The following is a 21,831-nucleotide window of genomic DNA, read 5'->3' as shown; positions in this document are numbered from 1 at the left end:
ACCTACGTAGCAGACTATGGTCGTAAAACTAATTGCGACTCTCTTACGCGAATTAGAAGATAGACCTGTTGCCCGGTGAAAGTCGAAACAGCATAATAGACCGATGATTTTGCTAGTGACGCTGGACAATGAAATCGCTTTTAACTAGGCCAGGTGGAGTGACATGCTTGAGTCAATGAGACGCTTTTACAAGGTAACGCAATATCTGTTAGACAACTTTAGGGGTTACCTGATATATAAATATTTAACGTAAGAAATTAAGCAGAGACAAAAAGACGTAAATGCAAAAGGTGGAGCAGCCCACGTTGGAAATGTCAGAAAGAATCTCTCTCATCGTTTTGGGTAAGAACATGGATGGCTAATCATGATCTTTGGCTGGCTATAGCAAAAACGGAGATCGTCACCCTCAGCAAGACGTTTATCGTTATTAAGACGATTGTTGCCTAATAGAAACACACACTACAGCGAAATAGCAGAAAGCTAGATAGTAAGCTCAATTTCTCGGAGCAATTCGGAAAGAGGCTGCCCATACAATGGCCAGTCTGAGTAGATAAATGGAAAACACGGGTTTAAAGCCATATACAAGGAAGCTGCTTGCGTCAGCCTGGGGTTCTATACTCTTATACGGTGCAGACAGAATACTAGAAGCACCGAACCGTCTTCACCTCGGTTTAGCGCAGAAGGGCATTGCATATTGCATCGGTGGAATATTGGGTTGACTCGAAGGTCTCCGCAGAGGCTGTGTGGTTATTGCTTGAGAAATATCGATATAGATACTCGCTGTGGGAAAAAAAGCAATTTCAACTATAGATAGAAAGCGAGTAGGTATATTGTTGCCATGCAGTCGTGAGAAGAATCTATCCGCTCGCAAAGCACGGCGGAACAGCAGTATTATAGAAAACGGTACCAGGGAACTAATTCTCGAAGTGAAACCATGGTTCCAGCGACTACACGAAAATATGAACTTCTATAACAAAATTGTTGCCTAGACCATCAGCGTGAAAGTAGCTTACGAGCGCACATAGAGAGCGCCCATAACCGAATGTTCGCTGCAGTCCCAGGTAAGGGAGAGAGAGAGATAGAGTCCTACACTCGCAGATTATTTAGTGAAGCTTTTAAAATATCGCACAGTGCATAAAGCATTACCCCCATCCAAGAAACTAAAAAAGAAGTGGGCTGCCGACCAACGTTGGTACTAGTTTGAAGATCATATTGGGAAATTTCGTGATAATCTCGAAATCTTTCAGAGATTGTGCATTTGCAGTTGCAAAATATTTTTGATACCAAAAATGTTGTCGATTCTAAAGAGTTATGGATCCCAAAGAGGTAGCCAATTATCGATTAAAAAAAAAGAGCCAGCGATTTGAAAAAAAGTAGCCGGTTATCGATATGGTAAGTGATACCTGAAATAAAGTCGGTTATCGATTTCAAAATTTAAACAAGTATCAAAAATGTAGCCATATCCAACAAATCACCCTTTTACAAAAGTAGCCAGCTCAAAACAAGTAAGGAAGGCTAAGTTCGGGTGTAACCGAATATTACATATTCAGCTGAGAGCTTTGGAGACAAAATAAGGGAAAATTACCATGTAGGAATATGAACCTAGAGTAACCCTGGGATGTATGTTTTTACGATATGGGTATCAAATCAAAGGCGTTAATTAGTATTTTAAAAGCGCGTGGGCCTTAGTTCTATTGGTGACCGCCTTTTCGAAATATCGCCATAAAGGTGGACCAGGGGTAACTCTAGAATGTGCTTGTACGATATGGGTATCAAATTAAAGGTATTAATGAGGGTTTTAAAAGGGAGTAGCCCTTAGTTGTATATATGAAGGCGTTTTCCAGATATCGAACAAAATGTGGACCAGGGTGACACAGAACATCATCTTTCGGGTACCGCTAATTTACTTATATATACAATACCACGAACAGCATTCCTGCCATGACTCCAAAGGCTTTTGATTTCGCCCTGCAGAACTTTTACAATTTCCTGTAATTAATACGGTAGGTGACACACCCATTTTACAAAGTTTTTTCTAAAGTTATGTAGACTTTCGGCGGCCATCGTGGTAGCGTGCTCCCCCAGCCACACCGTATGCCCTGGGTTCGCACCCCGGGCAAAGCAACATCAAAATTTTAGAAAAAGGGTTTTCAATTAGAAGAACATTTTTCTAAGCGGGGTCGCCCCTCGGCAGTGTTTAGCAAGCGCTCATAGTGTATTTCTGCCATGAAAAGCTCTCAGTGAAATTTATCTGCCTTGCAGATGCCGTTCGGAGTCGGCAAAAAACATATAGGTCCCTTCCGGCCAATTTGTAGGGTAAATCAAGAGGAGCACGACGCAAATTGGAAGAGAAGCTCTGCCTTAGATCTCTTCGGAGGTTATCGCGCCTTACTTTTTTATGTAGACTTTGCGTCAAAAAACCAAACCAAACACCATCTTTCATCCTTTTATTCGTATTTGGTATAGAATTATGGCAGTTGTTCATTTTTCGAAATTTTCGATATCGAAAAAGTGGGCGTGGTCATAGTTGGATTTCGGCCATTTTTTATACCAATACAAAGTGAGTTCAGATAATTACGTGAACAGAGTTTAGGAAAGATATATCGATTTTTGCTCAAGTTATCGTGTTAACGGCCGAGCGGAAGGGAGACGGTCGACTGTGTATAAAAACTGGGTGTGGCTTCAACCGATTTCGTCCATTTTCACAGAAAACAGTTATCATTATAGAGGCAATGCCCCTACCAAATTTCACATGGATTGATAAATTTTTGTTCGACTTATGGCATTAAAAGTATTCTAGACAAATTAAACGAGAAAGCGCGGAGCCACGCCCATTTTGAAATTTCCTTTTATTTTTGTATTTTGTTGCACCATATCATTACTGGAGTTGAATGTTGACATAATTTACTTATATACTGTAAAGATATTAAATTGTTTGTTAAAATTTGACTTTGAAATTTTTTTTTTAAAAAGGTGGGCGTGTTTGTCACCCGATTTTGCTAGTTTTTATTTAGAACATATATAGTGATAGGAGTAACGTTCCTTCCAAATTTCATCAAGATATCTTCAGCGACTGCCAAATTACAGCTAACAAAACTTTTAAATTACCTTCTTTTAAAAGTAGGCGGTGCCACTCCCAATGTCCAAAATTATACTAGTTTTCAATTCTGCGTCATAAGGTCGACCCACCTACCAAGTTTCATCGCTTTTTCCGTCATTGGTAATGAATTATCGCAGTTTTTCTGTTTTTCGAAATTTTCGATATCGAAAAAGTAGGCGTGGTTATATCCGATTTCGTTCATTTTAAATAGCGATCTGAGGTGCGTAAATACCAAATTTCATCAAGATACCTCAAAATTTACTCAAGTTGTCGTGTTTACGGGCGTACGGGCGGACGGACGGACGGACGGACATGGCCAAGTGAATTTCTTTTTCGCCCAGATCATTTTGACATATAGAAGTCTATATCTATCTCGATTTGTTTATGCCGTTACAGGTTACCGCTCGAGCTCTGCTCAGCTGAGTATAAAAAGCTATCAATTCAAAAAAAAAGTAACGACTGGTCGATTGGAGAATGTTATCTATTTTAAAAATGTAAACAGTTATCGATTTATGATATCGCTACTGCATAAGTTTTCTGCTATTTATTCCAAACTATTAAACATTTCAATATAGTCGAAAATGGGTTTCCCCCACCTATTTGCTCGGCAACGCACTTTCTCACAACATCTTTTAGCAAGAGAAATATTAGCTCTTTCATTCCCCCAAAAGGTAATACAGAAGTTGCTTAACGTGACCTTGAGGAAATCGCTAAAACGGTATCAAATACATATAAACGTTTCCCTTTTGGTGTAAGCATTACTTTGTTTTTCCCCTAGTTGTTGAGTGTCAAAGCCGACGATGCGTGCTTGTCACATTATTACAATATACGCTTGGTTTATTTTCCTTGACCTTGAATTTATGCTTGAGCGAGCGATTTCCGATATGAAATGCATGCATTCAGTTAAGAGGATGAAATATTTTTACTCAGAACATGTGGATAATTTTAATTTAACACAAATACAAAAAAGATATTATTATTATTTGAAATTTCAAAAAAAAAGAGCAGTATTCTAGAATTAGGTTACACAATTTTACAGACGAAAGGGAACAGTAGAGCTATTTGTCTTCAACTCGCGTCCTCAGGCCAGCTGGTCTTACGTATCTGGTATCTTAGGTAATTTTGTTAACCAATAATAAAAGCTTATTTTTAAAAAACTTTTTTTCTTTAATTTTATTTTATACTTTCCCTGCAAAAATCGTTGGATCATGTGGTCCATTGGAGTACTTACCATTATACTCCACTGTAATGCAGCAATGCACCAACTCATATTTCTACACGAACATATTGTAAGCCGAGCATTGCTCGTTTTTAACGATTGCAATCACTACACGATGTTTATTGGGCTGTGGGTACTCCATGGATTACTCTGATGTAATGCGGAGCTGGAGTATATGGTCCAGTCCTAGGACATCGCAATGTTAATTGGACCATATTTTTTGTATGAATTGTGGTTAATTTTGGAGCACTCGGTTGGTCCATAGCGAGTACTCCATACATGCAATTTCAAAATTTCCCTGTCATCGATTCCAAATTGTTAACAATTTCAAACGAGTAATCTGGTATCTGTTTCAAAATTGTTATCGATTCCAAAAAAACTACGTGGTAGGTATTCTAAAAGTTTTTGTAGATTTCAAAAAAAAAACTGTTATAGATTTCAAAAGTGTGATCGATTATAAAGTATGATTTGGATATCGATTCCAAGAGTGTAATCTGAAATCTATTCTAGAAATGTTTATCGATTTCAAAAGTGATCGGTTACGAAAAAAGTAACTAGTTACTAGCCAGCTGCAAAAAGTACATACAAAAAAGTACCCAGCAAACAATAGAAAGCAGATCTGGCCTGTTTGAAACAAGCAACCACTTCCAAATAATAATATTCAAAAGAGAAACCAAAGCAGTAATCAATTTCGGAAACAGTACCGAGTTACAAAAGTAACCAGTTTCAAACAAACAAACAAAAAAAGAAACGGTTACAAATATGCAATAAGTACCAAACAAAATAACTTGGGAAAGGTAATCCATATTCAGTACGAAGGTACGGTTACTTATTAATGAGTAATCAGTTGGAAAAAAGAAACCAGTTTCACCAATGCAGCTGGTAGAGAATTGAAGAAAGTAACCGGTAACGAATGAATAACCAGTTTGAGAAAAGTAGCCGGAACTAGTAGTCTCTTTCCAAAAAGTATCCGGTGCCGAATTCATAACTAATCGGTTTCCAAAAATTACCGGTTCAAAAAAACAATTATCGCTCCCAAAAAATAAACTGTATCAAAAAAACTAACTATGATTAAGAGGTGCTAAAAAGTATTCTACACATAATGAGTAAGCAGTTTAGAATAAGTAATCGTTTTCAACAAATAACCGGTCCCGGAAAAGAAACCAACAGCAAAAAAGTAATGGGAACCAAAAATACAACTGATTTACAAAAATTTACTCTTTCAACGGAGGAACAGATCTCAGATAAAAACTGGATTCAAAACTTACAAAAACAGCATGTTTACCATGATTCATGATGATACTAGAGGTTTGTTCTCCAATGATGACAGAGCTTTGACACTCCCAAATTGAAAAATCTGGACGGGTTGCTTTTACGAAGTAAGGAAAACATGGAATAGTTCAATCACCTTCAGCGAAAATTGTGATAATAAATTTGTAAATGCCAACAGGTTTTAGGGTAAATAATTCATTTTCTACTAAATATTTCGTAATTGGTAAAGAGTTATGTTGGTTGGGTCATTCAGAATTTGTTTGAAGAATGCTTTACGTTAGAAAATTATTCAAAAATACTCTCAAAATTTGTTTCAAAAACCCCCTATATGAGCATAAGTTCAATGCATTTTGACATAAAAGAACATAATGAAAATCAATCTGAGATAAGACGTTCTTCAAACTAATTCTAATATAGGGCGATTTTGTGACAAATCCTGAAATGGAAATTTTTTTAAAATATTTTGAACAGGGCGCCGATATGGGGTGATATTCAACTCAGCAGCCGCAATGAACTGACCAAAAAATAAAAGAAAGGTGTTTGAGTGAGAGTAATAATCTTGGCATAAACATCGAAAAGGTACATTTAGTTCGAAATTCGTTGTACATTGTTCGACCAGAAGAGGTTTTACGTGTCTCGAAGTCCGAGAGGGAACACATAAGTTTACTTAGTTCAGAAGGAATGGGCTTGAAATTTATCCATTTAAAAGTCTTGTCATAAATATTACACAAATCATTTCCCTTCGACTAGCAAGAGTTGGAAGAGTGATAAGCTTTAATCAATTAGTATAAGGTGGAAGATTATATAAAGAGTCCCATTGAAAATTTCTTAAAGAAAATAGTTAAAATTGTTTTTGTATTGATTCGAGACTACTTGCATGGACTTGATAACGTGCATTCAGGAAGTGTTCTGGATAAACCATTAATTCAGAATATTTGGAACACATTCATTTTATACTACCTCATGAGGTCCGAATATATGTAACAAATAAATATATCCATAATATTCCAAATATAAACCTGTTCCAAGATTCTTAAATGGAGACGAAGGTTGCGAAGATATGGAATGAATAAGCTAACATGTTCAATGAGTATATCTAGCTATAGCATATCCATATTTACTAATGACATTTTTACGTGAATCAATTTACTAGTTGAGCTTTTAGTTTAAGTTTCTTGTGCTCATAGATTTACGAAAGTGTACGATTCCTTGAAGTCAGTACTTTTCATAAAACCTATGTTCAGCCACACTATTCTTATAACTTTAAACGAGTAATTCTTGTTTGTTTGTATAGCCGAACGATCTCGGGAACGGCTCAAACCGATTTAAATGAAATTTGGTACAGAGATAATGTATCACCTTCTAAGACTTTCTATCTATGTGTTGCCACTCAGAATGTTTCACAAGGTTGCCACCTATTCGAAATTTAAAAAAAAAGATTGCATAAGATATGCCCATATGGGTATCAAACGAAAGGTATTTCACTCCACATTATAATAGGGAAATTTTTGAGTAGGGTTGCCATTTAGGGTTGGCACCTATTCGAAATTGAAAAAAAATTGCATGAGATACGCCGATATGGGTATCAAACGAAAGGTATTTCGCTCAGCATTATAATAGGGACATTTTTGAGTAAGGTTGCCATTTCGGGTTGCCACCTATTCCAAATTTAAAAAAAAAATTGCATGAGATATACCGATATGGATATCAAACGAAAGGTATTTCACTCCTCATTGCAATCGGAACATTTTTGAGCAGGGTTGCGATTTAGGGTTGCCACCTATTCGAAATTAAAAAAAATTGGCATGAGATATGCCGATATGGGTATCAAGCGCAAGGTATATCACTCCGCATTAAAATAGGGACATTTTAGAGTAGGGTTGCCCTTTACGGTTGTCCTTTAGGGTTGCCACCTATTCAAAATGAAAAATAAATTGCATGAAATATGCCGATATGGGTATCAAACGAAAGGTTTTACTCTCCGCATTACAATAGGGATATACTTTAATAGGGTTACCATCGAGGGGTTGCCACCTATTCGAAATTAAAAAAAAATTGCATGAGATATGCCGATATGGGTATTAAACGAAAGGTATTTCACTCCGCATTACAATAGGGACATTTTTTTAGTAGGGTTGCTATTAAGGGTTGGGGTAGTTAGACGAAATACTACTCTACTTACTCATATTCTATTAAAGCTTTAAAGGAGGACATTAAAGTTAAAAATCTTCGTAAAAAAATCTTACACATGATTCGACTTAATTTTCTTAATTTCACACACGCTAATAAAATTGAATTACAATATCAAGGCACCGTGGCAAATTCCAGCAAAATATATTAAAATGCATATTCTTGGCAAATATGAAATTAATAATTGCAATTTCTCACAGATTACTGTTAGAAAGATTTCTCACCATAGCAAAAAGATATCTCACCATGGTTATTCGCTACCGTTGAACACTAGAGGCATATGTTCAATTTGAAAACGACATCTAACCATTTAACTACTTACCAACAGATGGCGCTTAGGGAAGTAAGTTGACATTTAATTAAACTAACTGATAGTTGTCATTCGTGAAATTTACAAGTTTTTGGAATGTAATAAAATTGTGAGACTTTCATAGTATATAACTAAAAAAATGTTTGAAATTAATAACTCGGCGCATGAAGATACTTGAGAAACGTTGCCATTACAACGAAACGTTGCCGAGCAAAGCTCGGTCGCCCAGGTACTAGATCATGGCAGAGGTAATGAATTCCTCATAAAATTTGAAACAATTTTATAAAAGAAATATGCAGTTTAGTACTTATCAGGTATTTGTAAACTGATTGCATCCTATTGCTATTACTAATATTTTTCGAAATATCGCAAAGAAACAACATATTTAACGAATGTCATTTCGATTTGCGAGCAAACTTGTTGCAATTGTTAAAAATTTTTCAGTCGAGCAAACCTCTTGTGATTGAATCATGATGTTTACCGCATATATCTGTTCACAATACAACACACACATGTACAATGTACATGTATATATACAACAAGTACTGCTAACTTACATTAATGATCGCACGTGCTATGAAAAAGGTCACTTCCGCTTTACACATCGCATCAAATTGCTGAAAAATATTTGAAAAAGAAACATATGTATGTTATAACAATTTGAAAATTTCCAGAGATTTTATTGCTAAGGATGAATATTAAACAGTTTCGAAATCCATGCAGTAATCTACATAATTTAAATGATTCGATAACTAAAATAACAAAAACAAAAAAGGGCAAAACCGGATATAGTAGTCTTAGGTATGATTGGAAAATTATTCACCACACAACTTTCATCGAGCATAAAGCTTTTAACTGCTATTTACAAATGCAACAAAAGCACTTAACAGCGCTTCCTCTCTGACTAGCGCTTTATCTTTCTAACTCCCCTGCACTTTTAAGGCAAACTAATTGTGAATGCAACTGAATTAAAGTATGGTAATGAAGAGTTGATTTATACAAAAAGTTCACAAACTAAAAGAAAAAACACAATAAATAAATGAAAATGGCAACTAAGACTCAGTGCAATTTGGTGCAATGCAAATGAGGGAGATAAAGTTATGCAAATGCGCTGTTAACAATTCAAAAGCACGTGCAACGGAAAAAGGAGAAAGCTTTCCAAAAAACTTTTCAGTTTTATTTTCTGTATTTAAAAAAACTTAAAATTTTACACAGGTGACTGCGTGGGTAAAAGGTTAAGTGGAATTTAAAAAAGTATAAGTACTAGCACTTGGAAGCGTTTGGAAGGTGACACATACACGCCGACACACTAACACACACACACCCACCGCAAACAAATGCAAATGGCTTTGTTGCGGCAACTAAAATATGACTCGAGGCCTTGCACAGCAATGCTACTTTTTGACGAAACAAATGCCGTGGGGAAACCAAACGTAACCCACATAAGAACGCGGTTGTCATACATCAACTAACAAATAACATTAACAACAACAAAACCACTTAAAGTCAGCCAACTAAAGTGTTTGTTAACAAAATTTTCACACAAAAAAGTGCTAAATTCAAAAAACAAACGCTAAAATGCATTTTTGCACTTCGAGCATGCAAAGTGATAGTAATGGCAAAGCAGAAATATGCATTTGTATTTGCTTAAATAAAATTTGTTTGTAACAATCACATAATGTAAACGGAAGGATAAGTGAATGTGAATACTGTTATAGAATCGTGGGAAATATTTGCGCGTGACCCATAACGCAGTGATGTATTACTAGAAAACTAAAACTTATTTAAAGTCTTTTTATTATTCACTACTTTAGAGTAATAATTCCCATGCAATGGCTCTCAATGGCTCTCAGCAAAACCAAATTGGCTCCCAACAAAAAACATATAGATTTTTGCAGAATTAAATGAGAAATAATCTCAACATGCTTTTAATTGCTTTGGCTTCGCTACAGCGCCTACTTGAATTAAATGGTACAACGATCGATAAACATTCATGTGCTGCTTCTTTATTTGGGCCAAGTCAATTAAAGCTTATGAGTCGAGAAATACTTATAAGTTTGTATAGAGACACCGAGTAGGCTTAAGCGCAAGCGGACTGCAGCCTTGGAGTTTGCATAAAAAGCAGCGCGCTATATAATTGTGTAGTCATTTCTTAACCTTCCTATACTCGCGCATTGGTCTCTGAGACCGACGAAACACATTTTCGTAATTATTTTTATGCACGAAGATCTGGAGAAGTCGAGCTCTATCTCTGCTGGATTTGTGGCTTACTTCGTTTTAGTGCACGCTGTGCGTTCGTGAGAAGCGTACGTGTTGTAGCATTTGGAGCTAATCGGTCCGTGAGACCGACGCGAGTATGCCCTGATTTTTATGATGATGCTCAAACCTGAGCCAAACATAGATAAATATATACTTTGATATGTATTTTAATATTATTAAGAAGTTTCTTTTGTTTTTCAGATGAATTTCAGATTTTATTTTTGTTTTCCTATTACTTAAGAAAATATCTCAAATTTTAAGACTGATTTGTGATATACTGAAAATCTGTAAAATAATTAATAAATGAAGTACTATATAAATGAAGTAGTATACTATTTTATTTCATTATGCCTTAAATTTTAAAATAATTATAACATTAAAAAATAAAGTAGGTAAAAAAATATATTGTAGGGGGTAGGAGCTATCGGTCTGTGAGACCGTGCGCGAGGACAGATTTTACAATAATTGGCGCGAGTATAGGAAGGTTAATCACATACCTGCATTGTGCACCTGACCACATTAAAATTACTGGCAATAAAAGTGCAAAAGAAGTCTCTTATGAAAACTTTGTTTTATTTTTGATGAAGAACACGGCAAAAGTTGCAGAGACTACGATTTGAGGGAATGTACCTTTAATGTCCGGAACCTTTTGAAAGGACATCACCGTCATACAGAAATCGTGATAAATGGGGACCATAAGGGAAGAAAATTGAGCCTTGTGAAGTCTACCTTAGTTGCCATTAGGAGTGAAGCTCAAAACCATGTCGCAGTGTTGGTTTTGTGATGTGAAGTAGACTTCGCCGCCAAGTACTGTAGTGTACGGTTGTGAACAAGCAACGCGCTGCGATCTACTTCAATGTGAGGCTTCTACATATAACACTCATACTTCCAGCGTCAATAATAAACTAAGAGACATAGAGTATTACTATCCCCGACATGACAATAATATAATGTTTAACGACTCTAACGCCAAGATGAGGAAGGGATGAGCTCTTTCTGCTGCAGCTGGAAAAGTCTGCGTCTGAATTTAGAATGATTTACTTCGCCGTGAGAGGATATATGGTCGTCAGCATTACCAGGTTCCAGCAAAAGTAAACATTCACCTGTTCGTATAACACGAAACCAAAGTAATGATGTCCTAATCGACGGCTGATACAGCAGACCATTAACATGTGGTAGCCACGCCATGGCCGCACATGCATCTGTGGCACGAATAAAGTACACGTGGTGACGCAAATTGAATTTCTTGTTATCACTGATAGATAACGAGGGAGCTGACGAGCTCGATACTTCAAACCATGGCTACTACATTTGTGCACATCATTCCACAGTGACCAATTATCGGCTTAAATATAAGAAGGCGTCTGTAAACTATGGACTTTCCCGGCAGAGCTATTTAAGCAATTAGGCAAAGAGCAGCTAAAGAGCGTGTATCAACTCCAAAACATGGTCGAGTGATCTACTGAAATTTAAGTATGCTCTGCCCAATCTACAAGAAAGTCGATCATGCAATCCATACTCATCATATAAGGTTTATTTGGGCGCTTTGTGCAAAAGAATAAGCCAAAGAACGAATTGAACCTTAGCGGCGGAGCTTTGGCCTAGTTAGTAAAGTTGTTATCAGCCAGATTTGCACAAAAGTGTATAATCCCGGAGAGGACCCATGATATGAGAAACGACACGGAACTTCTCTTGATGGAGGTGAAATTGGCCTTTCGAAGCGCAAATTGCGAATTGGAGCGCGTTGTTAATCTTGTAATGCTATGCCAAACGAGATTGAGCAACACCAATATCTGTATCAAAATTCAGAGAAAAAATCACGTTCCTTCCCATGATGCTAAAGGCGTGTTTCGAATAAGGTTTAACAATAAGCTATATTAGGCTTATTACATATTCACAGAGTGTAGCAATAAAAGGCAGAATCTGCGATGGCTAGGTTATGCTATGCGAATGAATAGAAAGCTTTGGTTCATGTAGTACTCCTTATGGTACCGTCGTTTGGTAGCCGGGCAAGATCTGCGTTGAGTAGAGCAAAATAATTGAGGACTTGATCTGCCTTGTTACGCCTAGGTTATCCTGTTAGTAGCTCAACAATGTATTGTGGCGAATATTAGCAGTTCTGTACATCATTATGCTGCTAATATATAAATGCACAAAAACAATTAAGCAAGCAGTCACACTTATGTACATGTACACATTAAAGCAAGCAGCCACACATATACATAACCAGCTGCTTGAAGAAAGAGAAACAATCACACATCACGTTATCATCAGCTAAGAGAAGAAGTTGTGTCTCACACATACATGCGCATACAGCTAAATAGCCAAGTATGAGATACAACTGTACCAGAAGGCAAGTTCGTGAAAAGTATAGACTTTAGGATAAATATGTGAACCAGGCAACATAGAGTATAAAAGCAGCGCAAGCTGATGAATAATCAATCGGTTTGATTTTAGCACGCTTGTAGTGAAGCACGCGAGTAATTAATTTATGAAGTACTACTCCAAAAGTAGTCTAAATAAAGCACATTTGGCCATACTGAATATTTTAGTTATTTATTCGGCAGTTAAACGAATGTTGGCAGAAGGTGCAAAATATAAATAATAAATAATAATAATTTCTCAAGGTTCGTTAATTCAGGGAATATCAATAAAAAATTAAATTTCAAATGATTTCCTATACGCATTTTAGCATTTTTCTCAAATTTTTCACGAATTATTGCTATTTGCTATTTAATATTCTTTTTTTGCTTTTTGAGCATATTTTATTGAAATGTTTTCGCTTTATACTTGTTTTCGCAATTTGCTAAATTAAAAATCAGAAAAAAAAAATAAACAAAAAAAAAAAACTCACGTAAAAATGCAAATGAAATAGCGTGATGATGCGGGTAAGCCGCGTTGAAATACGAAGATAAAAACAAATCACGCTAAAAGACAAAAAAAGCTAAAATTTACAAATAGTTAAAGAACTCAAATAGAAAGTACTATAATCAGCCAAGCAAAATGCAAGTGGAGATTTTTTCGTTCTTTGTAGCACTTCTGACTTGTTTAAGAATAAAATTTACGAGTTTTCAGTTTTTGCTTTCTCATACATTTTTATGCGTTCCTACTTTCATCTATTTGCGTGAAGAATTCACGTTTTTATTTATTATGTAAATTTGTATATTACATTTTATTTTTGCTATTTGTTAGCATTAAATTATTACGTGCAGTTTTACAAGTGGAATAAGTATTCACAGCAGTGAGTAGAAAAATGTGGCAATTTTTATTACATTTTGTCAATAATTTTAATATTTTCGCTTTTTTAAGAAAAGAAAAAAAAAACAATATTAATATTGCTACTGAAACCAGTGTTTGTTTATTCAGAGTAGCAGTAGCAGCGAAAATTCTGCCCTGCTACTGCTCCGTGTATGAACATGAACAGAGCAGAGAGTAGAGCCGTAGCATAAAAACGTGATAGCAATTTAAGCTCTGTTACGAGATTCGTGGTATTTTATAGCGGAACAAATAGCCGAATAAAACTCCAAACAAAATGTTAGTTATAGTGGAGTGAGAGAAAATTGGCACTGTTATGCAGAACTTCGTAATTTCTCTTGTTTGTGTTGTTCGAGCTGCAGTAGCGTTGTTATGTTGTTGTTTTTGTACTTGTAGTTTTATCTTTTCAGTGTTTAAGTTGTTGTTGTGGCTTCTCGTGTTTGTGTTAGTGTTATTTCATCGATTCACTCACTTGTTGTTACAGATAAGTAGTATCGCGAGAGAAGACAAAGTTTTTACTAACAATGTCGAGCAAAGCAAATAGCAATATATTTTTATTGCTCTCTCTCCAATACAAAAAGCATTTCGTTTGGTGCTTTTATACTGCTACTTGCTCGGCTCTAAAACACGACGTAGGAATTACTATCACTGGTATATGCTACGGCTCTGCTCTATGCTCTGTTCATGTTCAAAACCGGTGCAAAAGCAAGAAGAAATACTTCGTAGTAATATAGCATTTTCAATCAGTGACTAAAACTATCAAAATCAAGCTCAAAAAGGTTTTCGAAAATTTTCGAAAGCTCGAAAAATTTTACCAAAATTTCGAAATTCAAATTTAGAGTACTCTGAAATTGTTATATTCAAACAGCTTTATAGGCCAATTAGTTTTAGTCTAAAGTACCAGTTATAAATCTCTCAAGTTTCGCATTTATTTAAAAAAAATTTTTTTTGAAGAGTGTAGCAGATTTTCCTCCAAGCAAGGTGTTTAAATTTTTTATCAAATTTTTTTTGGAAAAAATTTGAAATACACTTCAAAAAAAAAAAATTGTCAAAAATCAATACGAATTTTAAGCGACCTATAACTTGCACTTTGAAAGACAGAAATTGATTGGACTACAAAATTGCATATTAAAAAAAATTAAGGCTACAAATAAAAAATTAGAACTACTTGGAAATAGTTCACGAATTTTTTAATTTTTTCGAAAACGTTTCTGTGATTGGTTGGTATTGTTTCGGTTACCAAATTCATGGAATTTTTTCTTAAAATATCGAATATAAAAAAACAGGAATTATGTCGACGAAATTTGATAAAGTTGGCCAATGCTATTTTTTTGTTCGCTGCTGTATATTTTTTTTAAATTTTCATTGTGCTCAGCGCCTATGCCATTGAAAATGTTAAATGAATTAAATAAATTAAATGTGTAGTTTGTGAAGAGATTTGGGGGTTGAACTGGCCGGTCCATGAGGACCTCATGTTCATTTAATGCTCGGCTGAGCGAACTCACTAACCTTATTAACATGATCTCGCAAAACATTGGAATAGACCATGGCCACCGCCTCCAAGGCCATAAAAGTAATGTAACCAATTATCCAGGGAACAATGAGGCCGGGATTTTCCTGCAAAAAATCAAAATAATTTGAGTGTTATTAAAGTTAAAATTGAGTTTTAAATGAAGGAAAAATTTGCTGTATTATACTAATGACAAAATGATGATGACAAAATAAGAAAGCATAACGAGTCTCATTCGAAATCATAAAAGCGCGACAAGTAACTTGTTTATATTAATTAAGGATACAAGTTGGTAGAGGAACCTATCTCTAGTCACAAGTTTAACTGGACAATTATTTTGTTGTTGCAAGTAATATTACAGTCGTGTCACCACAGCTGTGGCATACATATACAGGCCTGTTCTGGATTCCGATTCCGATCAATTTTTTCGGAATCGAAATGGATTGGTGTTCTCAATTTCGATTCCAACCAAAAATTATCGGTTTGAAAAGTATTGCCTCTGAGCAGTCGGAATGAAAATTAATTGGCAGATTATACACAAATGTTGCGATATTTGTCTTTCAAATAATTTTTTTTAAATTCTTCATTTTATTTGGAAGAGTTGTGTGTATTTTTTGTTTAAATTTGAGTTAAATTGGCATAATAAATCTTTCTTTAAAAACTTCTATCAAGAAATCTATTAGGCAAACAAATCGATGCTGATCGAAATGAAGTCGACCTGTTCTGAATTCCGATCCAGCGCATTTTTACGATTCGCACGCACAATAGCACGTATTCTTGCGTCTGTGCATCAAAAACCATATCTGCAGGCATTTTTTAATTAAAATAAAATTTTATGATACTTAAAACAAAACACATAAACAAAAACAGCTGAAAACGATTCGAAATCGACTTCGAATCGATTTTTTACAATCGGAATTGAGAACACCAAATAGAAACCGAGTCGAAATCAATGCCGATTTACTTTTCATTCCGAGTCGGAATTCAGAACAGGCCTGATATTGTTCCTAAAAGTAGTATTTCGATATCCCTACAAATGTAAAAACGTTGTTAAAGTTTTGTTTAAAAAAATGTGTCCAGAAAAAAAATCGCGCCAACCTAGTTGGATTCAATTCAGTGACATTGCATTCAGTTAGATTTAATTAAAAATTTATGAATTTTCTTTGGTGCCACGAAATACTGCTAATATAAAGATTGCTACTACACACATGCAGAAGCGTCAGTTCTCTCTTTGCAAATATGTGCACATATCATACCCAAAGGCGTTCACAAGCACACCAACTCATCTAGGCTCTAATGCACACATTCACACACACGGTAATAATTTATACGCTCTTATTGTCTAACAGCAAATACCCATTTGGAAAAATGTTTATTCAATGTGTTCCTACAACTTTAATTATTTCAAAGCATATAAACAGCAGGGAGCACAAAAATAGCAGTAAAGAACGAAAATCGACAATGATGATGGCACAACGCCGAAACCGATTTGTCTCAAAACGAAATTTGACAAGGGATGACGAAAAATCGTTCCCATATACATCAAAAATAGTAGTGGCAATTTTTATCAATATTTCGCCAATGAAATTCTTCTTTTTAATTTTCCGTTATTTAAGAAAAAACTTTAATGAATTCTGTAACTGAAAATAATGCAAACTCAAAAAAGTTTTCTGTTGCGAAAGTTGCGAACTTGTTATTTAGAGTATGTACGAGCCTGCAATACAATCAATTCTTGCCCATAAAATCATAATTCGCATCGGATTTTGAAAACTTTTTTCCCTTAGAGTGTATAAGGTTACCTTTCATTGTGAAAATAACAATTCGTTCGTTGGCAAGAAATTATAAAAAACCCTTCGGAAAAAAAATTGCCAAAACTTGATATAAATTCTGTGAGACCGATAACTTGTACTTGTAATTGAGTGGGCTATAAAACTGCATACTCAAAAAAATTCAGAAAGCTCTAAATAAAAGGTTCACAATTTTCGAAAATGTTTCTGGAAATTTTTGAATTTTTTCGAAAATGTTTTCGAAATTGGTTTTCATAGCTTTAGTTGCAACGTTAATTGAAATTTTTTCTTGAATTATAGAAAACAAAAAACTTAAAATTGAACTGACAAAATATTATAAAAAACAAGTAATGAAGGCTAAGTTCGGGTGTAACCGAACATTACATACTCAGTTGAGAGCTATGGAGACAAAATAAGGAAAATCACCATGTAGGAAAATGAACCTAGGGTAACCCTGGAATGTGGTTGTATGACATGTGTATCAAATGGAAGGTATTAAAGAGTATTTTAAGAGAGAGTAGGCCATAGTTCTATGGATGGACGCCATTTAGGGATATCGCCATAAAGGTGGACCAGGGCTGACTCTAGAATATGTTTGTACGATATGGGTACCAAATGAAAGCTGTTAATGAGTATTTTGAAAAGGAGTGATCCTTAGTTCCATATGTGGACGCCGTTTCGAGATATCGCCATAAAGGTGGACCAGGGGTGTCTCTAGTTGTACGATATGGGAATCAAATGAAAGGTGTTACTGAGCATTTTAAGAGGGAGTGGGCATTAGGTCTATAGGTGGACGCCTTTTCGAAATGTCGCCATTAGGGTGGGCCAGGGGTGACTCTAGAATGTGTTTGTATGATATGGGTATCAAATGAAAGATGGTAATGAGTATTTTAAAAGGGAGTGATCCTTAGTTCTATAGGTGGACGCCTTTTCGAGATATCGCCATAAAGGTGGACCAAGGGTGACTCTAGAATGTTTGTACGATATGGGTATCAAACGAAAGGTGCTACTGAGCATTTTAAGAGGGAGTGGGCATGAGGTCTATAGGTGGACGCCTTTTCGAGATATCGTCATTAGGGTGGGCCAGGGGTGACTCTAGAATGTGTTTGTACGATACGGGTATCAAACGAAAGGTGTTACTGAGCATTTTAAGAGGGAGTGGGCATTAGGCCTATAGGTGGACGCCTTTTCGAGATATCGCCATTAGGGTGGGCCAGGGGTGACTCTAAAATGTTTGTACGATATGGGTATCAAACGAAAGGTGTTACTGAGCATTTTAAGAGGGAGTGGGCATTAGGTCTATAGGTGGACGCCTTTTCGAGATATCGCCATTAGGGTGGGCCAGGGGTGACTCTAGAATGTTTGTACGATATGGGTATCAAACGAAAGGTGTTACTGAGCATTTTAAGAGGGAGTGGGCATGAGGTCTATAGGTGGACGCCTTTTCGAGATATCGTCATTAGGGTGGGCCAGGGGTGACTCTAGAATGTGTTTGTACGATATGGGTATCAAACGAAAGTGTTACTGAGCATTTTAAGAGGGAGTGGGCATTAGGCCTATAGGTGGACGCCTTTTCGAGATATCGCCATTAGGGTGGGCCAGGGGTGACTCTAGAATGTTTGTACGATATGGGTATCAAACGAAAGATGTTACTGAGCATTTTAAGAGGGAGTGGGCATTAGGTCTATAGGTGGACGCCTTTTCGAAATATCGCCATTAGGGTGAGCCAGGGGTGACTCTAGAATGTTTGTACGATATGGGTATCAAACGAAAGGTGTTACTGAGCATTTTAAGAGGGAGTGGGCATTAGGTCTATATGTGGACGCCTTTTCGAAATATCGCCATTAGGGTGGGCCAGGGGTGACTCTAGAATGTTTGTACGATATGGGTATCAAACGAAAGGTGTTACTGAGCATTTTAAGAGGGAGTGGGATTAGGTCTATAGGTGGACGCCTTTTCGAGATATCGCCATTAGGGTGGGCCAGGGGTGACTCTAGAATGTTTTTGTACGATATGGGTATCAAATGAAAGGTGGTAATGAGTATTTTAAAAGGGAGTAATCCTTAGTTCTATAGGTGGACGCCTTTTCGAGATATCGCCATAAAGGTGGACCAAGGGTGACTCTAGAATGTTTGTACGATATGGGTATCAAACGAAAGGTGTTACTGAACATTTTAAGAGGGAGTGGGCATTAGGTCTATAGGTGGACGCCTTTTCGAGATATCAGCATTAGGGTGGGCCAGGGGTGGCTCTAGAATGTTTGTACGATATGGGTATCAAACGAAAGGTGTTACTGAGCATTTTAAGAGGGAGTGGGCATTAGGTCTATAGGTGGACGCCTTTTCGAGATATCGCCATTAGGGTGGGACAGGGTGACTCTAGAATGTGTTTGTACGATATGGATATCAAATTAAAAGTATTAATGAGGGTTTTAAAAGCGAGTGGCCCTTAGATGTATATGTGAAGGCGTTCTCGCGATATCGACCAAAATGTGGACCAGGCGATCCAGAAAATCATCTGTCGGGTACTGCTAATCTAATATATATTATAAATGGGAAAGTTTGGATGTTAAGATGTTTGGATGTTTAGATGTTTGGATGTTTGGATGTTTGGATGTTTGGATGTTTGGATGTTTGTCCAGACGTTTGTCTTTGTGACTCAATAACGCAAGAACGGCTGGACCGATTTGGATGAAATTTTGCACACATATAGCCAATAGTCTAGAAGGATCTACTAGCTATATATTTTTCAAAAGGGGCGTGGTCCCCGCCCCCTAGGAACAGTTATAATTTAATTATTATATTTTTTCGTCTTTGCGACTGAATCACGCCAGAATGGCTACACGGATGTTGATGAAATTTGGGACACAGACAGTAGTCTACTAGAGAAATTTTTTTCGACCATGAAAAGAGGGGTGGGGGTCCCACGACCCTTCGAGAAATTATTTTTCATAATTTTTACACATTATAACTTTACGTATACTGGCCTTCACCAATATCACAGACTCAAGGGGTCAAATAAGTCGAGGGCTTACAAAGTAAGCAGTGACACCCTCCGCCCGCCCCCTTTATCTCCCCTCTGGTGTAAAATCCATAAATTGTTATAACTCAATCTAAATTTTCTCCTAAATCAATAGTTTTTGGTATCTGGTACATACAGAACGAGATCTAGGCAATTTTGGAGGAACGATCAGTGGTCCTCTCCTCTACTCCCGCCATCCGCCCTCCATCAATTGTTTTTATTAGCAGCTTTTATTAGCTTTACCTGTATGTTTCTATCTAACTTTTTATTCGCTCCAATGCGCCTGCTGCCTTATTAACATGGTTTTATAATTAGCTTCACCTTATTTGTAATCCCGTAAGGGTCATATCGAGACCCTTCCGGGATCATTTCTGGATGGTTTTCGGGATCGGTCCGGGATTACGCCGGGGTAATTTCGGGACTTTTTCGGGATCATTTTGGGACCCTTCCAGGATCATTTCTGTATAGTTTACGGTATCCCGTCGGGGTTATTTTGGAACATTTTCGGGACTATTCCGGAATCATTTTGGGACTATTTCGCGATCATTTGGGGACCCTTCCGGCATCATTTCTGGATGGTTTTCGGGATCCGTGCGGGATCTCGTCGGGGTCATATGGGGACTTTTTCGGGATCATTTGAGGGCTCTTCCGGCATAATTTCTGGATGGTTTTCGTGATCCGTCCGGGATCTCGTCGGGGTCATATGGGGACTTTTTCGGGATCATTTGAGGGCTCTTCCGGCATCATTTCTGGATGCTTTTCGGGATCCGTCCGGGATCGCGTCGGGGTCATTTGGGGACTTTTTCGGGATCATTTTGGGGCTCATCCGGCATCATTTCTGGATGGTTTTCGGGATCCGTCCGGGATCCCGTCGGGGTCATTTCGAGACTTTTTCGCAACTAATACGGGATCATTTGGGAACCCTTTCGGCATCATTTCTGGATGGTTTTCGGGATCCGTCCGGGATCCCGTCGGGGTCATTTCGGGACTTTTTCGCGACTAATACGGGATCATTTGGGAACCCTTTCGGCATCATTTCTGGATGGTTTTCGGGATCCGTCCGGGATCCCATTAGGGTAATTTCGGGACTATTAGGGAATCATTTGGGAACCTTTCCGGCATCATTTCTGGATAATTTTCGGGATCCGTCCGGGATGCCGACGAGGTCATTTCGGGACTATTTCGCGATCATTTGGGATACCTACCGGCATCATTTCTGGATGGTTTTTGGGATTCGTCCGGAATCCCGTCGTGGTCCTTTCGGGACTTTTTTTCGACTAATACGGGATCATTTGCGGACCCTTTCGGCATCATTTCTGGATAGTTGTCGGGATCCCGTCACGGTCATTTCGGGACTATTAGGGGATCATTTGAGGACCTTTCCGGCATCATTTCTGTATTGTTTTCGGAATCCTTTCGGGATCCTGTCAGGGTCATTTTGGGACTTTTTTGGGGCTAATACGGGATCATTTGGGGATCCTCTAGGGGTCGTTTCGTGACTTTCTCTGTTTTATTTCGGGATCATTTGGGGACCCTTCCGGCATAATTTGTTGATGGTTTGCCGGATCCATCAGGGTCATTTGGGGACCATTTTGGGATCATTTGGGGACCCTTCCGAGATCATTTCTGGATCCGTCCGGGATGCCGTAGGAGCCATTTCGGGATTTTTTGTTACTTTTCCGGGATAGTTTTTGGACCCTTCCGGGATCATTTCTGGATCTGTGCGGGATCCCATCTGGGTAATTTCCGGACTATTTCGGGATCATTTTGGGATCCTTCCGGAATCATTTCTCCCTCGGAGCCATTTCGGAACCTTTTCTGGAGTATGTCGGGGTCATTTGGGGACTTTTTCGGGATCATTTGGGGCTCTTCCGGCATCATTTCTGGATGGTTTTCGGGATCCGTGCG

The 21,831-nt window shown here is 37.3% G+C and overlaps 1 protein-coding gene across 2 annotated transcripts in view; it reads right to left on the bottom strand.

Moving 5' to 3' along the window:
• Window positions 1-21,831, bottom strand: part of LOC137253891 (uncharacterized) — a 239,083-nt gene that overhangs the window by 48,539 nt on the left and 168,713 nt on the right. For both annotated transcript variants that reach the window (XM_067791485.1, XM_067791486.1), the window contains 2 exons: window positions 15,115-15,222; window positions 8,649-8,708 (listed from right to left, as the gene is read on the bottom strand). In XM_067791485.1, coding sequence (XP_067647586.1) covers window positions 8,649-8,708; window positions 15,115-15,222 — 168 coding nt within the window. The remainder of the gene's footprint in view (window positions 1-8,648; window positions 8,709-15,114; window positions 15,223-21,831) is intronic.

The sequence above is a fragment of the Eurosta solidaginis genome, chromosome 5 (genome assembly GCF_040869045.1).
Source record: "Eurosta solidaginis isolate ZX-2024a chromosome 5, ASM4086904v1, whole genome shotgun sequence".
In the NCBI taxonomy this organism is placed as follows: domain Eukaryota; kingdom Metazoa; phylum Arthropoda; class Insecta; order Diptera; family Tephritidae; genus Eurosta; species Eurosta solidaginis.
This window is presented reverse-complemented; position numbering and strand designations above follow the sequence as displayed.